This window comes from Prosopis cineraria, unplaced genomic scaffold (genome assembly GCF_029017545.1).
Source record: "Prosopis cineraria cultivar Desert tree isolate PC_DT_omini unplaced genomic scaffold, ASM2901754v1 PC2, whole genome shotgun sequence".
NCBI lineage: Eukaryota > Viridiplantae > Streptophyta > Magnoliopsida > Fabales > Fabaceae > Prosopis > Prosopis cineraria.
In genome coordinates, this window is record NW_026555333.1 from 42,033,164 (window position 1) to 42,052,363 (window position 19,200).

At 33.1% G+C, this 19,200-nt stretch overlaps 1 protein-coding gene across 1 annotated transcript; it reads left to right on the forward strand.

Annotated features, from left to right (window-relative positions):
• The first annotated feature begins 1,932 nt into the window (after positions 1 to 1,932).
• LOC129302232 (disease resistance protein RUN1-like) lies at positions 1,933 to 5,509 on the forward strand. The gene is made up of 5 exons (XM_054940943.1): positions 1,933 to 2,095; positions 2,187 to 2,738; positions 3,114 to 4,212; positions 4,331 to 4,633; positions 4,742 to 5,509. The coding sequence occupies exons 2-5, from the start codon at positions 2,230 to 2,232 to the stop codon at positions 5,132 to 5,134; spliced, it is 2,304 nt and encodes a 767-aa protein (XP_054796918.1). The 5' UTR covers positions 1,933 to 2,095; positions 2,187 to 2,229; the 3' UTR covers positions 5,135 to 5,509.
• The last annotated feature ends 13,691 nt before the right edge of the window (positions 5,510 to 19,200 follow it).

The window sequence follows — 19,200 nt, forward strand, 5'->3', positions numbered from 1 at the left end:
GATGAGATATTATTGTTCGGATATATTTCTGTTTGGATATTTGAATGATGCATGACTTGTCAGGGTATTTTAATGTATGGTGTTAATGGGAATTTCTGTTCGGTTAATTATTACCACGTGGTAAGCCCTCATTGGACCCAATGAGTGGCGTGTCGCTTGGTCCAACTCACCTTTGGCCGGGTGATTTGGCGTCCGAGCATGGCGAAAGGAGGATATAAGGTGCAGTCATGCAAATTAAATACTTGTTCGGTTTGTTTGAAAGTATTGTTCGGTTAAATGTTTTGTGTGCCCACTTAGCAATCGCATGATTAGTTACATCCGCATGCATCATTACATATTAATTTTTGGTTACTGGGACTTTTAAGTCTCATTCCCCGTGGTTAATATTTTTACAGGAGCGAATCCGGCCGAGAAAGCACCAGAGGTGTAATTATGGTGTATGAGACACCATCTTTTACGTTGCCTCTTATTTTGGATTATACAATGTATCTTGTGCCAACTTAGGACATATCTTGTCTATGGAGCATGTAAACTCTAATCCTTTTTATTAAATGCATTTATATGTCCAAGAGGATTATGTCTGTCCCTTTTGATTCATGACCTAATTTAAATAACATGCTATGAGGATCATGTCTGTCCCTCATGGTTCTAATTGCTTTTTGAGATATTTTAAGACCTGTGGTATATTGTCTTGGATGTATCATGGTAGAAATTTTTCTACCATGATAAGGGTATGATAAGGGTTCAATGAAAAAAAAATGATTTTTTGAATTAATAATTTGCGAAAAATCGGTTTGTAAATTTGAGGGTGTTACACCATTTATACATTTCAGATTTTATTGTCATTTTCCCTTCTTTTTTTAAAAAATAATAATAATATTCTTTTAAATTATATAAACGACAAACTAGTTATTCAAAATATTATAATTTTAATGAAGTCTCTTAGAACCTTTTTGTCAATAAATTTTAAATTAAAAAGATCATTTTATCTTTATTGATAATTTGTGATTCCTGTTCAATTCTTTAAAAAAAAATTGTACTTTTTTAAATAACAGTTATGAATGGGGCTTATTATTTTAAAAACTTTTTTCAATAATAGAAATTACATTTGACAAATTGTGATTTCTTGTTTAATTTTTATAATTTACAAAGAAAAAGTTATTATTTCTTAAATAAAAGTTGTGATTAGGGTTTATTTTTTAATAACAAAAATTATAATTGACAAGTTGTGATTCATTGTTTAGTTCTTGTGATTTACATAATAAAAGTTTTGATTCTTTAAACAAAAATTGTGACCTTTCATTAAAAAAGTTATTGACAAAAAGGTCTTTAGAGATTTTATTAAAATTATGACTTTTAAGCGATCAAATTATTATTTATATAATTCAAAAAAATTTTATTATTATTATTTTTTCTTTTTTTGCCTCTTTTTTTTTTGGCTTTTTGTTGTTTTTCCTTCATCCAACCTTTCTTTCTTTGAAAATCATATTTCAATGAAAAATTATAGTTAAGTCTCACGAAAAAGATTTTATTATTAAGAAGTTCTATGAAATTCATAATATATTTTCAAATTTTAAATATGCACATTTACAATTTAATAAAAAATATTTATAAATTAACAAAAGGTATTTACAATTAGGTAAAAAGTAATTATAAGTTATAAATGTCTATTATTTAATTATAAATATTTTTTATTAATTTATAAATGTACATGATTTAAGAGTTGAGAGTATTTTATAAATTTTATTAAAACTTTTGATAATAAAATTTTTCTATTAAACCTAGCTGTAATTTTCGCTATTTTAATTCCCGCACTCATCCAACCATAGGCTCGTAAATTAAACGAAATAGTACACTTTTATTGAGTGAATCAAACGACATAGAAAAAAGCAAAGTCATTGACCGGTAAAGCAGGTCTTCGCGTGGGCCTTCTTTGTGACTGTATATCTCTCTGGTTTCTCTCCACAACTTGTAGTTCAGTGACATCAAATCATAGTACTGAGTGTGACTTAGAGACTAGAGGGGAAACTCAGATCTCAGATCCATTCAACAACATTCATAGCTGGGTTGCATCCATCCAGGCATTGTGCGGCGAGTATTTTACATCCACTGGTTCTGGTTTCATGTCTGATAATATTCTTTTTTCGTTTTCATTGGCAATTATTGATCAGATTTTGATGGTGCAGATTTCAAATTTGGGCACAACCTCGAAGAGATCAAGACCCTGTAATGGCGAACACTGCCCTGGGAGAATCTTCCTCAACCTCTGGTACTTCTAATTCAACTCCGACTTGGAAATATGACGTCTTTCTAAGTTTTAGAGGAGAAGATACTCGCTTGAAGTTTACAGATCACTTGTATCATGCTCTCACTAGAAGGGGGGTCAGGACTTTCAGAGATGATAAAGGACTTGAGAGAGGAGAAGTTATATCAGCACAGCTCATTCAAGCAATTAAGGACTCTCGCTGTGCAGTTGTGGTTCTCTCTCAAAATTACGCAAATTCCAAATGGTGTTTGAATGAACTACAACAAATTCTTGAAAGCAGGAAAGAAATGGGTGGACGAGTTTTTCCCATCTTCTATGATGTAGATCCAGCTGATGTAAGAAATCAAAGAAAAAGATTTGGAGAGGCTCTGTCGGAACATGAGAGATTCAGAGGAAACATGGACAAAGTGACGAATTGGAGAAACTCTTTGTCTGACATTGGCAACTTGTCTGGTTGGGACACCAGACTTCGGTAAGTTATTTTTCAAAATGACTTGACCATTTTTTAAATATTGTTACTTTTTTTTGGCTTGATCATAATAGATATTTGAATTTTAAAATTCTATTCACATCTCCATCCATTATTTTATTTTTATTTATTACTTTTATTCATTTTTAATGATTAATAAAATTTAAAATGATTAGCGAATTAATTGAATTACAGTTCATATACCACAAATTATAGAAACAATTGTTGATAATTTTCTTTTTTCTGGAAAATCATCATCGAAATTTTTATTCTGGCAGGTCATTGGATCAATTCGTGCGCTATCTGCCACAATATGTCTAGTTTTAGTCAACAATATTCATGAAAAGTCATATTTTGAATTATTGTTTTATTTTATAGGCCTGAAGCGCTCCTTATTGATGAAGTAGTTGGAGCAGTATGGACATATTTATGTTCCAAGTTACCATCTTATGATGATAATCTGGTTGGCATAGGACGAAGAATGGTTGATCTAATGTCATGCTTGGAGATTGGATTGGATGACATTCGCTTTGTGGGCATATGGGGTATGGGCGGTTCTGGCAAAACAACTCTTGCAAGAGTTGTTTATGAAGAAATCTCAGGCAGATTTGAAATGTGTTCCTTTCTAGCCAATGTTAGAAAAACTTTGCAAAAAGAAGGCCCAGTCTCTTTGCAGAAAAGTCTTCTTTTTGATCTTGGACTAAAAACAAAAATTCATGATGACTATGCAGGAATGAAGATGATAAGAAAGCTTGTCTGCAATAAAAAGGTTCTTCTTGTCCTTGACGATTTAGATAATATGAGTCCATTAGAGAAGTTGGTTGAAAGTCCAAATGGGTTTGGTAAAGGAAGCAGAATAATTATCACAGCAAGAGATAAGCATGTGCTCACCTCATGTGGAGAGAAAATATATGAGATAAAAACCATGGAGAAACATGAGTCTCTTCAACTCTTTTCTAAGAAAGCATTCAAGAAAGATCATCCTGAAGAAGATTATTTGGAGTTGTCCGAATCTGTGGTTGCATGTGCAGGAGGTCTTCCTTTGGCACTTAAAGTTTTGGGTTCTTATTTTCGTGGAAGACCTAAAGATGATTGGACTGATGCTTTAGATAAATTGAAACAAACTCCAAAGGATGATATTCTTCGACAACTTAGAATAAGTTTTGATGGATTGGATGAGAAAGAAAAGACAATATTTTTGGACATTGCTTGTTTTTTCAGGGGACGGAGAAAAGATGATGTGACCCAAGTTTTGAAAGGTTGTGATCTAAACCCAAAAACTGGAATAAAGGCCTTGATTGAAAAAGCTCTGCTTGTTGAAACAGAACATCCCTCATTGGGATATCCCACTTTAGAGATGCATGATTTACTTGGACAACTGGGTAGGGATATTATTCAACAGGAATCTCCCAATATTGGCAAGCGTAGCAGGTTGTGGGAGTTAGAGGATATTAAGGAAGTATTGGAAAACAAGAAGGTGCGTGCCTCATTTTATAAATATATCTTACGTTGCTGACATGCATCTAATGCTTTTTGTATACTTTACTTCCTTATAATTCTCATGTTATTTTTCTGGCAACTAACATTTTTATCAGGGATCTGAAGCAATAGAAGCTATTGTTATGCAAGATTATTATTTCAAACCAGGAAAAATAAATGTACACCTTAAAGCCTTTTCAAAGATGAGTAATATTAGATTACTTATCATATCATGGAATACTGATATTCTCGTCTTACCAAAGAAATTGAAACTTTCTCATGTCCAATGCCTAATTGGCGCAGCAAAAGTTGTTCAATGGCCATCATTTCCTTTTGAAACTCTCCCACTTCGTTTGGGCAAACTTGCTCACATTGAAATGTGTCATAGCAAAATTAAGCAACTATGGGATGGCATACATGTAAGATCAACGCTTCATTTGCATCATTGTTGATCTTAAAAATGTATGTGTCCACGTTTTTTATATATTATTTCGTGAGACTGACTCTCCAATATTTTATTTGACTAGTTTATGAAGAAGTTGAAATACATCAATCTGAGCAATTCTCAAGATTTGACCAAAACTCCGGATTTCTCAGGGGTTCCATATTTGGAACATTTAATACTTCAAGGGTGCAAATTCCTTGAAGAGGTTGATCCCTCGCTTGGAGATTTGAAACTACTGATCACAGTGAATTTGTCTTTCTGTGAAAATCTTATATGTCTTCCAGCGAAAATGGAAACAAATTCTCTGGAAAAATTAGATCTTCGGTGTTGTACAAAAGTTCCAGCGCTACCAGAATTTGGGGAAGGTATGAAAAATTTAAAGTATCTTGATGTGAGAAATACAGCGATAACTACATTTCCTAAATTTCTTGGATCTTTGACTGGTCTTGAATATTTTAATTTTACGAGGAGTTGAGAACTTCTTGATGTTGACAAGTTGTTGAAGACTCTCATGATGAATCGCTGAATTTCTAGCTTGAATCTAATGTTATTAATAGTTATCTTTTAAACAAGTGTGGTTTAAATGATGGATCAATTCCTGATGATTTTGGTAGTCTATCTGCACTAATTGTATTAGATCGAAGACCATTTTTTTTTTTTTGGGTTAATTATATGCCCACTGGTTGCTTTTGTAGTCTTTTCCGATCTCTATCTTTTTTCTGCATGATTGCAAGTGATGTAAGTCGTTACCAAGGCTCCCACCACAGTTAATTCAATTAGATGCCTACTGTTGTAGTTCAATGGAAAGTTGGAAACTGCATCATATAAACTATTATGGAATTTCACTGCTTCACTTGACTAATTATTTTAGTATCGTTGATGAAATAAATGTGTAAATTCTGATAAGATGCCTAATTTTATCCCACTGATTCAAGGAAGAATTACTGCCAAGTTCCCTATAATAATTTCAACTATCCTAAAGTGTCATTAATTTGCACAAATTGCTGCCAAGTCTCAAGTGCCTAAATTGTAATTAAGTTTTTTGTGCCGTTACAAAATATCCTTGTATTATTTTAATTTTTTTTTTTTAAGATTTAACTTATCCACCACCGGTTGACAGAGCTCCAACCAGAACCTTGAGACCATTATTTTTTGGGTAAAAGACAACCTTGAGACTTGATCCGCCTTGCAAGTGTATGGGTTCAACGTAATTAAAATCTTGTTTGGTATTGGGATAGTACCCCAAAAAAGAATAATGATATTTATTATTCACAAGCAAACATTTTTCAATTTCGGAATAAAATAAAATATTATAAGAACATAGTTAAATAAAACAATAATAAAAAACAAGCAGTGATTCAATCAATTATGAAGCGTTAGGGATCAGGGTTCTCATGTCAGGATGCCCTACTCTCTCACTCTCACTCACACTCACTCTATTCTTGCTCAACTATAGTAACAACCATTACGAAAATACCTTAATTACCTCCTAGTATATTAAGTTTATTTAATTAAAGGTGAATTAGCTTTCACTAAATTCTAACCTTCTAAGTAAACCGCTAAGCTATTCTGGCAAAATGAATTATCTTTCAAAACCAAAGTTGGAAAAGTCAAACATTAGGAAGGAGGGACAGCATTTTCTAGCAGGTATTGAAATTGAGTGCTCTATCCCCAGTCATCTTGATTTGATGGCCTGAGAGCCATCAGTAAGTAGTGCTCCATGGTTCATGTAATCAATTATCTCATTTGCTTCTGTACACAGCTCATCTTGGAACGTGACTGACATAGACTAAACATTGAGGGATAGACTTGATCCAGCAACACTACAATTCACATTAATTTGTCAATTGACCCAGCCATACACGCTATGTCTAACTGTGGGGACTACTAGTGCTACTCAAAGCACGAGTTGGAAATATCGTGTGTTTGGATAATTCATTTTTAACTTTTAAAAATTACTTTCTTATATTTAAAATGTGGGATGTTATTTTAAAAAAAAATAAGGAGAATTTTAAAAGTATTTTGAGAATATTATTAAAAGTGCATTTGGTGGATCTAAAATGATGGTGCTCTTGAAAAGTATATTTAAAAAGTGAAATGCTATTTGATTATATTACCCCAACTTTAATATCTTATTCTTTTATTTAAAAAATAGCTAATTCATCAAAAATATAATTATCATTAAATAATAATAATTAGATATCAAGTTTCTAACATTATAAATTAAATAATTAATCATGTTAATTTTTAGCATTAAAAATTACAAATCACATTTTTTTAAAATTAAAAATTAAAAAATTACAAATAATTTGAGATTATAAATTTTAGCATGATAGTCCAAATTTTATGTTATTTAAAATTTTTATCACATTTTTTAAATATTTTAAATATATCAAATTTGTATAACAAAAACTATAAATCATTATAAATTAATATCTTTTTTAGTAATTGTATATTTAAAAGCACATTTCATTATTATAATTTAAACAACTTTTAATTCACCAAACTGATTTTTGAAAAAAAAAATACATTCAAACACAAATTTCATTACAACAATTAATTTTTACTAAACTAATTTTTGTTATATAAACTTTTAATAAATGAACTTTTAGCACTAATACTTCACTACCAACATTTACTACCAATGAGATCAGTTACCGTCTCAATTTATATTCCAACAAGGCTATTTTTATGAACATGCTTCCTTTGGAATTTCTAGTGACTTCCAGGATATATCCGCAAACGGATGGATTCCAATTTCACAACTTTCGAATATGATTTTTCTTTTTGTTCCAATTTAACTTTACATTCAGTATTTAATATATTGGTTATTGTCCCTTCCAGTCTTCGTCACTGAAGTTTCCACGAAGCAAATGCGACCTCATATTCCAAATTTTTCTTTTCCATCGTTCACATAATGAAAGTGTAATTAATCATACATGGATTGGGAAAATGACAGTTCAAGATTATACAAAATGACTGGAATTTTAGGTTTGGATTGATAGATTTAAATTTTAAATCTCACAATTAAAATCTATGGCTATCACAAAGTCTGTGGCTATCTTAAACTTAATTTTGAATCATTTTTATCATTAAACTGTTAATATTCAACTCCTCATTATCTTGCTATTTACGCATTGCTTGTTGATCATTATTTGTTGAGATGGATGCATTTTGTTGACCATTTTTTAGCCACACATTATCCAAGTGAACATGTTTCAGGACATGTCTGATTAGCTTTTTTAACATTTGAAGGGAAAATGATCCAAAAAAATCTAGTTCAAAGTAACAGGGGTCAATAGACGAATACTACAAAAGCAAAAGTGATTTTATTAAATTTTGACTGGGTATCTACTTAGATGCGATATGGTCCAAAAAAAGTCAACAAACAAAATCTAATTGAGCAGATGACATTCAACGAGGAGTGCATGAACAAGAGGCATGTGACCTCATTATTTATGCATAGTGATACTTATTAATTTATGAATGATTTCTTGTTAAAACAAGTCACACACTTATCCCTTTTTACAATAAAATCCTGCCAGATTTTACTTGTTAAATATAACTAAGTACTTATTAATTTATGAAACGACGCTTGTTTAAACAAGTAATTGATTTGGAAATTTAAAAATTAACAAGACAACATATATTAATTTTTTTATACGACATATATTGAATTTTGTATGATATAATTAAGAAGCTATTATGGCTTGGTGGTTCCATGACCTTTTGGTCACCAAAGGGCCTTGGCCACCTTGGAGATTAAAAGGCTGCCAGACGGTCATTGGCGGCGGCCTGTTGTTGGTGTGCGGTGTGCTTCTCATGGCCGCTTCTAATGGCAAGAGACGACTTGGGGAGGAGACTTAAAAAAAAAAAAAGGTTAGTTGAGAATCATATAGTCTTTATTTGTGATTAATATGCTTGAAAGGTCCTTTAATGTAGTTTTTCCTTTAAAAATTTATACAATAGCTAGATTAATTGTTCTCTTTTTTTTTCTGTTGGATAATGTTTTAAGAGTTTGCCGGAAATATAATACCATGGTTCAAGAGTAGCACATATATAGGTTGGTTTGCAAAAAAGTAAATTATGATTTACACAAGAAATTGGTAGTCAGTAAAAGATAAGTCGTCTAGTTTCAGTAAACGATGAAGAAAAGAAGAGTGACGGAGTAAAGCAGATGTTGGGTTCTTATAAACGACAAAGAATACTCAATGGACTCATTGACTTGGGTTTTAATGGACCCAACTTTACTTGGAGATGCGGTACTCTATTGGTTTGTTTGGACAGGGCTGTGGGCAATGCTCCGTGGATCAACTCTTCTCCTTCAAGTAGGGTTGACCGTTTACCCAAGACTCTCTCTGACCACAGACCTTCACTTATCCATTTGGGCTTGAATGATTCACCAAGTCGACCCAATAAACCTCTAAGGTTCTTGGCCTTTAGGCTTAGTCATCCTGACTTTGCTGGGCTAGTTCAATGATTTGGGTAGCTGAAAATCCTATTGTGGATAATATTACCTACTTTTGTTATGAAGCCCACAATTGGAATAATCAAGTCTTTGGCCACTTGGGGAAAAAAAAAGATGCCTCCTTGTGAGAATTTTGGGGATCCAAAAAGAAATCAAGACTTCTCACACCCAGAAGGCCAGAATTTTTGATAGATCTAGACCAAACACTGAGAGGTGAATTTGAAACCACTTGCTTGCAGGAGGAACTGCTTTGGCTTCAAAAATCTTCCTCTATTTGGCTATGTTTGAGTGATAGAAAAACTTCCTTTTACCACACCAAGGCGCTCATGCAAAAGAGAAAAAATCAAATCATATAGCTTCGTTCATCGCAAGGGGAATAGGTTAATGACGAATCACAGCTCTCTGAGATGACTAAAGAATTTTTCAAAAATATTTACTCCTTGGAGAATACTGTCTTCACACCTTACTTGATATCAAGTGTTTTCTTGATGATCCCTGAATGTTCTCACGCTTCTTTGAGTTCAATAATTTTAATGGATGAAGTTAAACATGCCCTATTTGAAATGAAACCAACCAAATCCCTTGGAATTGATGATCTCCATGCCCTATTTTTCCGAATTCAGTGGAATTTAGTTAGGTAGAGCCTGTACAACCTAATCAGAGACCTCTGGTTGGGTCAACCCCTTGACCCATTGCTTGTAATGTCTGCCTTAACATTATAAGGACAACACTCTCACATATTGTTATGATAACCCGGATTAGTTAAAAATACCTAAGGAAAGTTATCACAACCCAAAAGTTTAAAAGTAAATAGTTTAAAATGTTGAAATTCTAAGAAAACTCTTTTAAAAGTCATTTAAGCTTAAATTATAGTTTAAAACAAATCATACAAGATATTGGAAGTATGGAAACCAAAACAGCACTTAAAAACACAAATGAGACATTCTGGAAAAATTCAAAAAATTACACTGTTTACCGCGGCGAATGGCACATAGAGTTAAGCTCTCGCTAGACAAATGCATCACTACGCACACTTGCTATCATGATAGCAAACTGCTGTCATCATAATACTCCGAACTAACTACTGGCCGAAGTGTGTCGTTTCGCCATCCGATGTCCAATTTGAGCAGTTCAAGTATCCATACATAGCTCTTTCAGCCTTCTAGCTATCAGCACTAGTCTTACACCCAAATTATAAACCATTAAAAAGTTGGACATTCAAACCCAAAATAATCTGTTTTCAACCCATAACATTTCGGCATCCAAAATTCACAACCTAGTGCTAAAAGCCTTGTAACCATTTGGATTACCTCAAATGGACTACACGCAACCTAATGGGCCAATCATATCACAACAATCATGATCCAATCACAAAATGACCATCAAATCTCCCATTGTCATAATGAATTCAAAGGGAACAATCTAGTTCTCAATATCATACGATGGTTATTTTCATACACACAGCATTACATCAACATTACTTGTATTAGTATCTTGGCCATTCATATTCATTTAATCATAGATATATCAATTGTAGGCTGAGATACACACATTTCACAATTCTCATACAAGTGATTTAAAATATGCATGAAATTCTAAGTTGGTATAAATTGCATAACATATCTATTGTAAAACCAAAATAACAAGGAAAGAGAGCTATATAAATATAACCCTCAGCCCTTGATAGTCCCTTCCTTTCCCTTGCCCCTACTAAAGTCCTCACTTGTAAAATATAGCCACAGGGTGAGATAAACATCTCATTAATAGAATCATTCACAATTATCAATTAACATGCATAACTATAAGTAAGTAAAGCTAATATATGCAAAAACATTCATTTAGCATAATCAACATATTCTTTTTAATTATCATGATTTATTTTCAATCTAGCATGATCATTCTACCATCCAAGCCTCCATATCACCCCGAGTAAAATTATAGGCTCTATTAGACCAAGTGCACATTCACAATGGCCCGAACTCACCTTTAGTGGTAGGATCACCTGGCCAAAGGCATCCTATCCTACTTCTTAACTATAGTTTTTTCCTATCACACATGAATTGAGGTGTCATTATTCTAACTCCGCATCACTAATACTAAGAAGCGTCAATCTCCAATGCCATATCTCACATGGATATTAAGGAGATAATCTCCAACACTATACCTTATTAGGCACTATGCCATATGAATTTTCACTACTCTTTCCTAAGGTGAACTCCCACCTCCTATCAAGATCATGCTCATACTTCTCATACAAAACACATATTTACAGCAAGATCATAATTAACTCATAAAACAAACTTTCACAATTTTTCATTGTTTGAAAATCAATTCCAATACACAAAATCCTTCTTTCACAAAATGCAATTCTTTCAAAGCACACGTAAGCAAAATACATATCTACTCACAAATAGTTAAATATTTAATCAAATAGAGTAAATTATTCCATTATCCCAATCCTTTTTGTCATAAAAAAGGTTACCGTGGTCTAACATTTGCTTCACATGTTCTACACGCATAATAAGACTCAAGCAACACTTAATTTACACAATTAAAAAATAATTGTTAATTATCACTTTGATTACACCTTTAAATCATTACATTTCGTGTAACCATTATACTCAACGATCTCACTTATCAATATCAACTATTCTAATATACTCCAATAATTCTCTTTAACATCTAAACACACTAATATCACCAACCATTTATTTACATTGTTCTAAAACTCTCAATTTAAGCTTAAGGTTCGTCCAAACCTTAATAAAAAATTTTAAATCATTACAAAACCCAAAAACCTAGCTTTAGAAGCTTGATTTAACTTTTCAAGACCTTAACTAAGGCAATGAGTTTGGTTTAAACCTAAGAAAACTAAAATCAAAGCCTACATTATCCCATATTCATAAAAATTTGTATAAAATGGAGAGGAAGAGCTGTAGGAAGCTTTTCCAAGGATAAATCTTGATCCAAATGCTTTCAAATTGGTCTCAAGGTTGAGCCCTAGTAGTCACCGGTCATTCTCCGTCACTCCTCACGTTTACTTTATCCTACTTTTAATTTTTAGTCTAATTTATGAGTCTGATAAGTGTAGATTTTGTACATGTGTTGTGGCACATTGGTGCGTCCGCCGTGGCGCATGGTACAGAGATCCCACACACGTTTTGGGTCTCTCTCCATGTCACAGCTCACTTGAACACCAACCTAGTCCTTTTCCAAGACTGTCCAATGATCTAATAATTATATTAATCTTCTTAAAATATCATTAAATTAAAAATTCACTTAAATTGATCAAAATACCCTTCTCAATACTTGAAATTTTCATATTTGAAATCCAATATGTTACAATTATCCCTTCCTTTTAAGAATTTTGCCCCCAAAATTTAAAATCTTACATAGTCACATACCTATATGAATAAATATTAGTACTATTGTCTCATTTTGTCCTTGTCTCCCAACTTGCATTACCAAGAGTTATACCCTACTAAAAAACTTTCACCAAACGTATAGCCTTATTTCTCAATTATCAATCTTTCACATCCACAACTTATTCTCATTCAACTCTATACATAAGGTTCTCTTGAAGTTTCGCATCTTCTGGTTCTATGATGTGAAAAAGATCTGGTTGATACTTCTTTAACTGACTCATATGGAAAACATCGTGAACACTTGAAAAACTAGGTGGTAAGGTGATTCGATAGGCTGCAGGTCCTAATTTCTCTAAAATCTCAAAGGAACCAATAAACCTGGGAGCCAACTTCTTAGCTTTTATTGATCTCCCAATGCCAGTAATTGATGTAACCTTCAATAACACATGGTTACCCATCAAGAATTCCAACGGCCTCCTACACTTATCCGCATAGCTCTTCTGCCAACTCTAGGCTATCAACAACCTTTGCTTAATCATTTAGATCTTCTAGGTAGTTTGGTATACTAAATTCAAACCCAACAAATTTCTCTCAATCAATTCTATCTAACACAAAGGCGATTGACATTTTTTTCTATATAAAGCCTCATACGAAGCCATTTCAATACTAGAGTGATAACTATTGTTGTAGATAAATTCTACTAATGGTAGATGAGTGTCCAAACTACCTCTTAACTCTAAGGCACAAGCTCACAATATATCTTTAAATGTCTGGATGGTCCTCTCGGTCTGGTTTTGTGGATGATAGGCCATGCTGAACCTTAATCTAGTACCCATTGCTCTCCACAACACTCTTTAGAAGTTTGATGTGAACCTCATATCATGGTTAGAGACAATGTCCTTCGATACTCCATGAAGTCAAATGATCTATTTACATAAACCTCAGCACACTTCTTTAGCGAATACGTCATCTTCATCATTAAGAAATGCGCTGACTTGGTTAAATGATCTACAATCACCTATATTGCATCATAACTCGATTGAGTTCTATGTAAACCTGTGATGAAATCTATAGATTTGTTGTCCCACTTCTACTCAAGAATCTCAAGCAATTGCAACACTTTACCCAATTTGGTGCTTAATCTTGACCTTTTAACACATCAGGTATCGAGCCACATACTTTGCCATATCTTTCTTTATTCTTAGCCATCACCACATTTGCTTTATATCCTGATACATCTTGAAAACACTAGGGTGAATAGTATACCTACTTCGACGCGCTTCCTCTAGGATCGTCTTCCTTATCTTCTCATTGCTTGGTACATAGATCTGGTCATAGTAAGTCACATAACCATCATCATTGAACCCGAACTCTGTGGTTCTCCTCTCTTTGATGTCCTCATGAATTCCAAGTAAGAATTCATTTTCAAATTGAGTAGCTCGCAGCTCTTTCTAGCACTCATTGGTTAGAACTGTAGAGTGTACGTTACACAACATCACCTGTGGTGCTTTTCTCTGAGTATCCAAGAATGTCTCAAGAAAATGATGCTCCTGAATCATCATGTGAGCCACATGGACAGTGTTTCAACTCAAGGCATCAACCACATTGACTTTTCCCAGATGGTACTTGATCTCAAAATTGTAGTCCTTGAGAAATTCCATCCATCTGTACTGTCTCATATTCAGTTCCTTCTAATCTATTAAGTACTTTAAGCTCTTGTAATCACTAAACACCTCAAACACAGAGCCATATAGATAATGTCTCCATATCTTCAAAGCAAAAACCACTACTGCTAATTCCAAGTCATGAATTAGGTAATTCTCCTTATATGGTCTCATCTATCTCGAAGCATAAGCAACAACCTACTTATCTTGCATCACAATGCATCCTAAGCCCTTCAAAGATGCATCCATATAAACCATGTACTGTAGGTGAGGATCAGGAATGATCAACAACTAAGCAGACGTCAACTTTCTCTTCAACTCTTGAAATTCCAATTTATACTTGTTTGTCTACACATAAGGCTGATCCTTTTGAGTTAGCTTGGTTAATGGGGGCAAAATATGTGAAAACCCTTAAATGAAGAGCCGATAGTACCCTACTAAACCAAGAAAACTTTTGATCTCTATCACTGAGGTAGGTGGTTCCCATTTCAAAATGGCATTCACTTTGTGTGAATCTACTGCAATCCCAACTACTAACACTACGTGACCTAAAAATCTAACTTTGCTTAGCCAAAACTCGTATTTTATAAGTTTGGCATGCAGGTTGTTGTCTTTTAGAAGTTGCAGGATAGTACGGAGATGTTTTACGTGCTCCTCCTTATCTCTTGAGTATATCAAAATGTCATTAATAAAAACTACTACAAACTTGTCAAGGTAAGGACGAAAGATCCTTTTCATATAATTCATAAACACCGTTAGAGCATTCGTCAATCCAAATGGTATCACTAAGAATGTATAGCGATCATACCTGGTGTGAAAAGTAGTCTTTGACACATCCTCAACTCTAACTTGCAGGTGATGGTGGCCTGATTGTAGATCAATCTTGGAAAATATAAGAGCTCTAACCAACTGATCTAGAAGATCATCAATTCTAAGCAACGAATACTTGTTCTTGACCGTCACCTTTTTCAGTTGTTGATAATCAATACACTGTCCCATACTACCATCCTTCTTCACAAATAATATCGGTGACCCCCATAAAGACATACTTGGTCTAATAAAACTCTTCTCTAGTAGTTCCTCAAGCTATTTCTTCAATTTTGCCAATTCAGATGGTGACATTCAATATAGAGCCTTTAATATAGGTTCTGTTTCAGGCACAAGATTCATAGAAAACTCCACCTTTCACTCATGTGGTAATCCAGACACTTTTTCTGAGAAGACTTTAAGGAATTCATTTACTACCTCAGTTCTCTCAATTCCTTCATCATCAGTAGCATGAACGAAGAAAAATACGATATAAGCCTGACACCCTTATTGGATACACTTTTTTGCTTGTATCACAGATAAAAATCTTGACCAACTTAGTTTCATTGTGGATACAGTGTACATTAGTAAAGATATCATCTTCCTTGTATAGATTAGTGTCCCATTATTAGCTGACAACCAATCCATACCAACTACTATATCAATCCCAACTATAAGTAGGCATATCAAATCAATGGTAGTTGATCTATTTTTAAACCTCAAGTTAATACTCAGACAAGTGTGGTTAGTTTTTATAAAAATTCCTACCAGTATAGACACATTAATCAATAAGATAGGGTATGCATAGATAATTTCAGCCTCAACACATAATCATCAAAAATGCAAGAATGGGTAGCACTCGAGTCAAGCAAGGCATCTAAATCACAACTGTGTAGAGAGATCTTACCACTAATCAAATTTAGAGACGTATCGGCCTCCTCTCAGGACAACATGAATACCCTCCTAGGAATAGTAGATCTCTGCTCTGTGGTACCCAATCTTCCCTCTTTAAAATATCTGGCTATATACCCTGTCTTGCCATACTTGAAGCAAGCCCAATACTTACGTACATGATATCTTCCATACTTAGTACATTGTGGGGTCTTGGCCATACTTTAGAGTTCATGGTAGGAGATAAAGTTTTCTTGAAAGTATCGCCTATAAAAGGTATTATGAGGTTTAGAATGAAAGGCAAGCTTGGTCTGAGATATATTAGCCCATTTGAGATTCTAGACAAAGTGGGTGCTATTCTTGACATGCAGATAAAGAAATTAAAATCAAAGGAAATTGCCTCCGTGAAGGTTTTGTGGCATAACCATTCTATTGAAGAGGCTACTTGGGAAGTACAGAGTGAAATGTGAGAGAAGTGTCCGCATTTATTTGACACTTAAAGTAAGCATTCATTTAAATTCAAAGGACCAAATTTTGTAAAGGGGGAGAATGCAATGATCCTAAATTTTAAATTGAAAAAAATTCTCCCAATAGATATTCTATTTAAATAGGTTTTATAGCAAGTATAAAGGAATAGTTTATAAGAGTTTATGTTAAAAATTTTCTTAAGGATCCAGCACCTAAATTTTCCTAAGCAAAAGTTTTGTTTTAAAATTTTAGGAAAATCTCGTGTCCTTTCTTGTAACATTATTGTGCATTTTCTTGTGCTGTTTTTATAAGTTTTCCCAATTCTTCTTTTGATCAGAAAGCATTTCTTTCATGTGAAGAAAAAAGAGCATCTTATTTCCTTTTCTTCACCACCATTATATACTTCTCTAGACCTTCGTAGACAGTCCATCTCTGACTCTTCTCAACATCTGTAGCTCATTGTAATTTGGGTGTCGATTTTGCTGTTGTTGATTCATCCACTACCATCATTCTCATCCGCGTTTGCCAGCCACAGTGAGTTGGATTGCTGATTCTTTTTCACTATCATTGTGCTATTATGTGTCAATGAGAGTTTGTCATTGGTTTGCTGTCTTTATTACCACCTTCTTCCTCTCCTCTACCTTCGTTTGTCTGTCACAGTAGAGAGAGGAGGATACAGATCTTTCATTCTTCTCTGTTATAGGGACATCAGTGGTCAGTGCAAGTTCAGACTTCATCCTTCCTTTATCTTTATCTGTTGAATGTTTGTGTGTGATGAAGCTTTAGTTTTATTTTCTCTCCCTGTCAATAATTTTTTTAGCACCCTCCTCTTTGGACAGTTGAGTTGAAGCACTTATACTCTTCTTGGTGTGGTATGAGTTCTGTGCATGACAGCTATTATTGCACTTTGGTAGGGGTAAAATACTAATTCTTCCTTCTACTCCTTCAATTCCAATAGTAACATGAATCCTTCCTTTTCCCTTCATTGGCTGAGGTTGATGCTCTGTTCTTCAATGTTTCTATTATGAGATTTGTAGGAAGACTTAGGTGTTGTTTTAATTAATACTGGATATTATCTTTTCTTATTATGCAGAGTTGAAACTTTAGTGAGGAAATTAAATGTTGGAAATTATTGGTTTTGCTTGGATGCTGGCCATATAATTTAGTTAATTGTAAATGTTCTTATAATGCTTGTAAGAATGATTGAAAGAAGAAATTAGTGGAACTAGGGTTGTTAAATTTTATAGTGGAGCTTAGAGAATTTATGTAGGCAAATTGAGGAAATATATATCTGAATATAAAGAGTAACTTGATTTACCTATTAGAATTATACAAAACCTAGAGGGAAATTATTAGACTAAAGAGTAATTAAGCTTTTGTTAAATTTGGGATAAGGGCTATATCAATGGTTGAAATGAAGTGCTGCCAATTATTCTTGAACTACTTGCTAGAAATTATTGGTGGATTCAATAAGAGTTTAAGGGATTAATGAGAAATTTAAAGGATTATTGAAGAGTTTAAATATTAATTTAGATTGATTATTATAAAAAAAATTCATATTGACATAAGGGTTGTTTGGTTATGTATTAGATTAATTTAGGGCATTATTGGAGTGAGCAAGGAAATTGAGGGAGCCTGAATATAAGTTTTTTTTTTGAAACTTTCAAGTGAGTGGATAGCAATCCAAATCCATTTCTGGTAAATGTCTATGAAATCCCTTTATTTAAATTTTACTATTATTTCCTTATAAATTGGACAAATATTCATGTTAATCTTATTTTTATAATTGTTTTATTTATTTATGAATACATGTTAATTTTATTAATGATTTATGTTGTTGATAAGCAAAGAGTGTAACATATATTCGACATTGGTATTATTTCTCATGAGTAGCTTAATTATTTAATTGTATATTGATATAAGATTTTATTGCAATAATTCATGTATGGAGGAAATGATCAATTATTTGGATAATGGAAAAAATGATGGTTGGATAGTACTTGCTAGTGAAGATTCTTAAATTAATTTTCTTACTCCATACATGCTTGACTTTAATGACGGGGATTGAGTTACGTTGAGTGCTAACGGTAATTTCATTACCCCTTGGTACGCCATAGTACATTTAACTAGTAAGGTGTTATAGAATGCGCTAGCCCCGTATGAAGGCCAACACATGTGGAACAGAGGAATGAATATTCGTGAGCGTTGTACTCACGCTTGTTTCGTGGCTCTTGCCGCGCTTGTTTCGTAGCTTTTAGCCGCGCTTGATTAGTTATTTATTCTTGTAGACTATGTGTCTACGCTTATTATTTGTTCTAATAAAGCCCTCCTAAATTTGAATTAAAATTTGTCTATTAACTTTTTGAAAAGTATTTTATTGAACGTACTATCATTGCAAACGTTTACAATTTATGAGTTGTTTATATTTTTCAAACATTTGTAATTCTAATAGCATTATTTTATGTATAGTGTTATTATTCAGAAAACTCATTATTTATTGCTAGCTCAAGAATACATTTTGTTTATTCATTAAGTCATTTTGAATAAAGATATTAGTTAATATCTTCATAATTTCTATAAAAAATGTGTAATTTCAACTGGAACGTTACTCACCAAATTCTTTAATCTCAAATATTGTACCTAACTCTACACCTCCTGTGGATCATTGAGTAAACCCATTACTTTATGGGAAAGAGGAAGCACAAGGTAATTATTATTTTTTTTGGGTGAAATTTTGTACTATATTTCGCAAACTGTAAGTTTGTGTTTCACGTACACCATCATTAGATTCAAATTATATTTTATCAATATGTAAATTGCTAGAATAGAGTTAGTCTCTTTATTGATTTGGTTGGCAAGTTTTTTGTTATTGTGTAAA

Bases quoted from the DNA above. Each gene is read 5' to 3' on its own strand.
- LOC129302232 (XM_054940943.1), top strand. From the start codon at position 2,230: ATGGCGAACACTGCCCTGGGAGAATCTTCCTCAACCTCTGGTACTTCT. The intron at 2,739-3,113 runs GTAAGTTATTTT...TTTATTTTATAG, and splicing joins GGTTGGGACACCAGACTTCG to GCCTGAAGCGCTCCTTATTG. The intron at 4,213-4,330 runs GTGCGTGCCTCA...CATTTTTATCAG, and splicing joins AAGTATTGGAAAACAAGAAG to GGATCTGAAGCAATAGAAGC.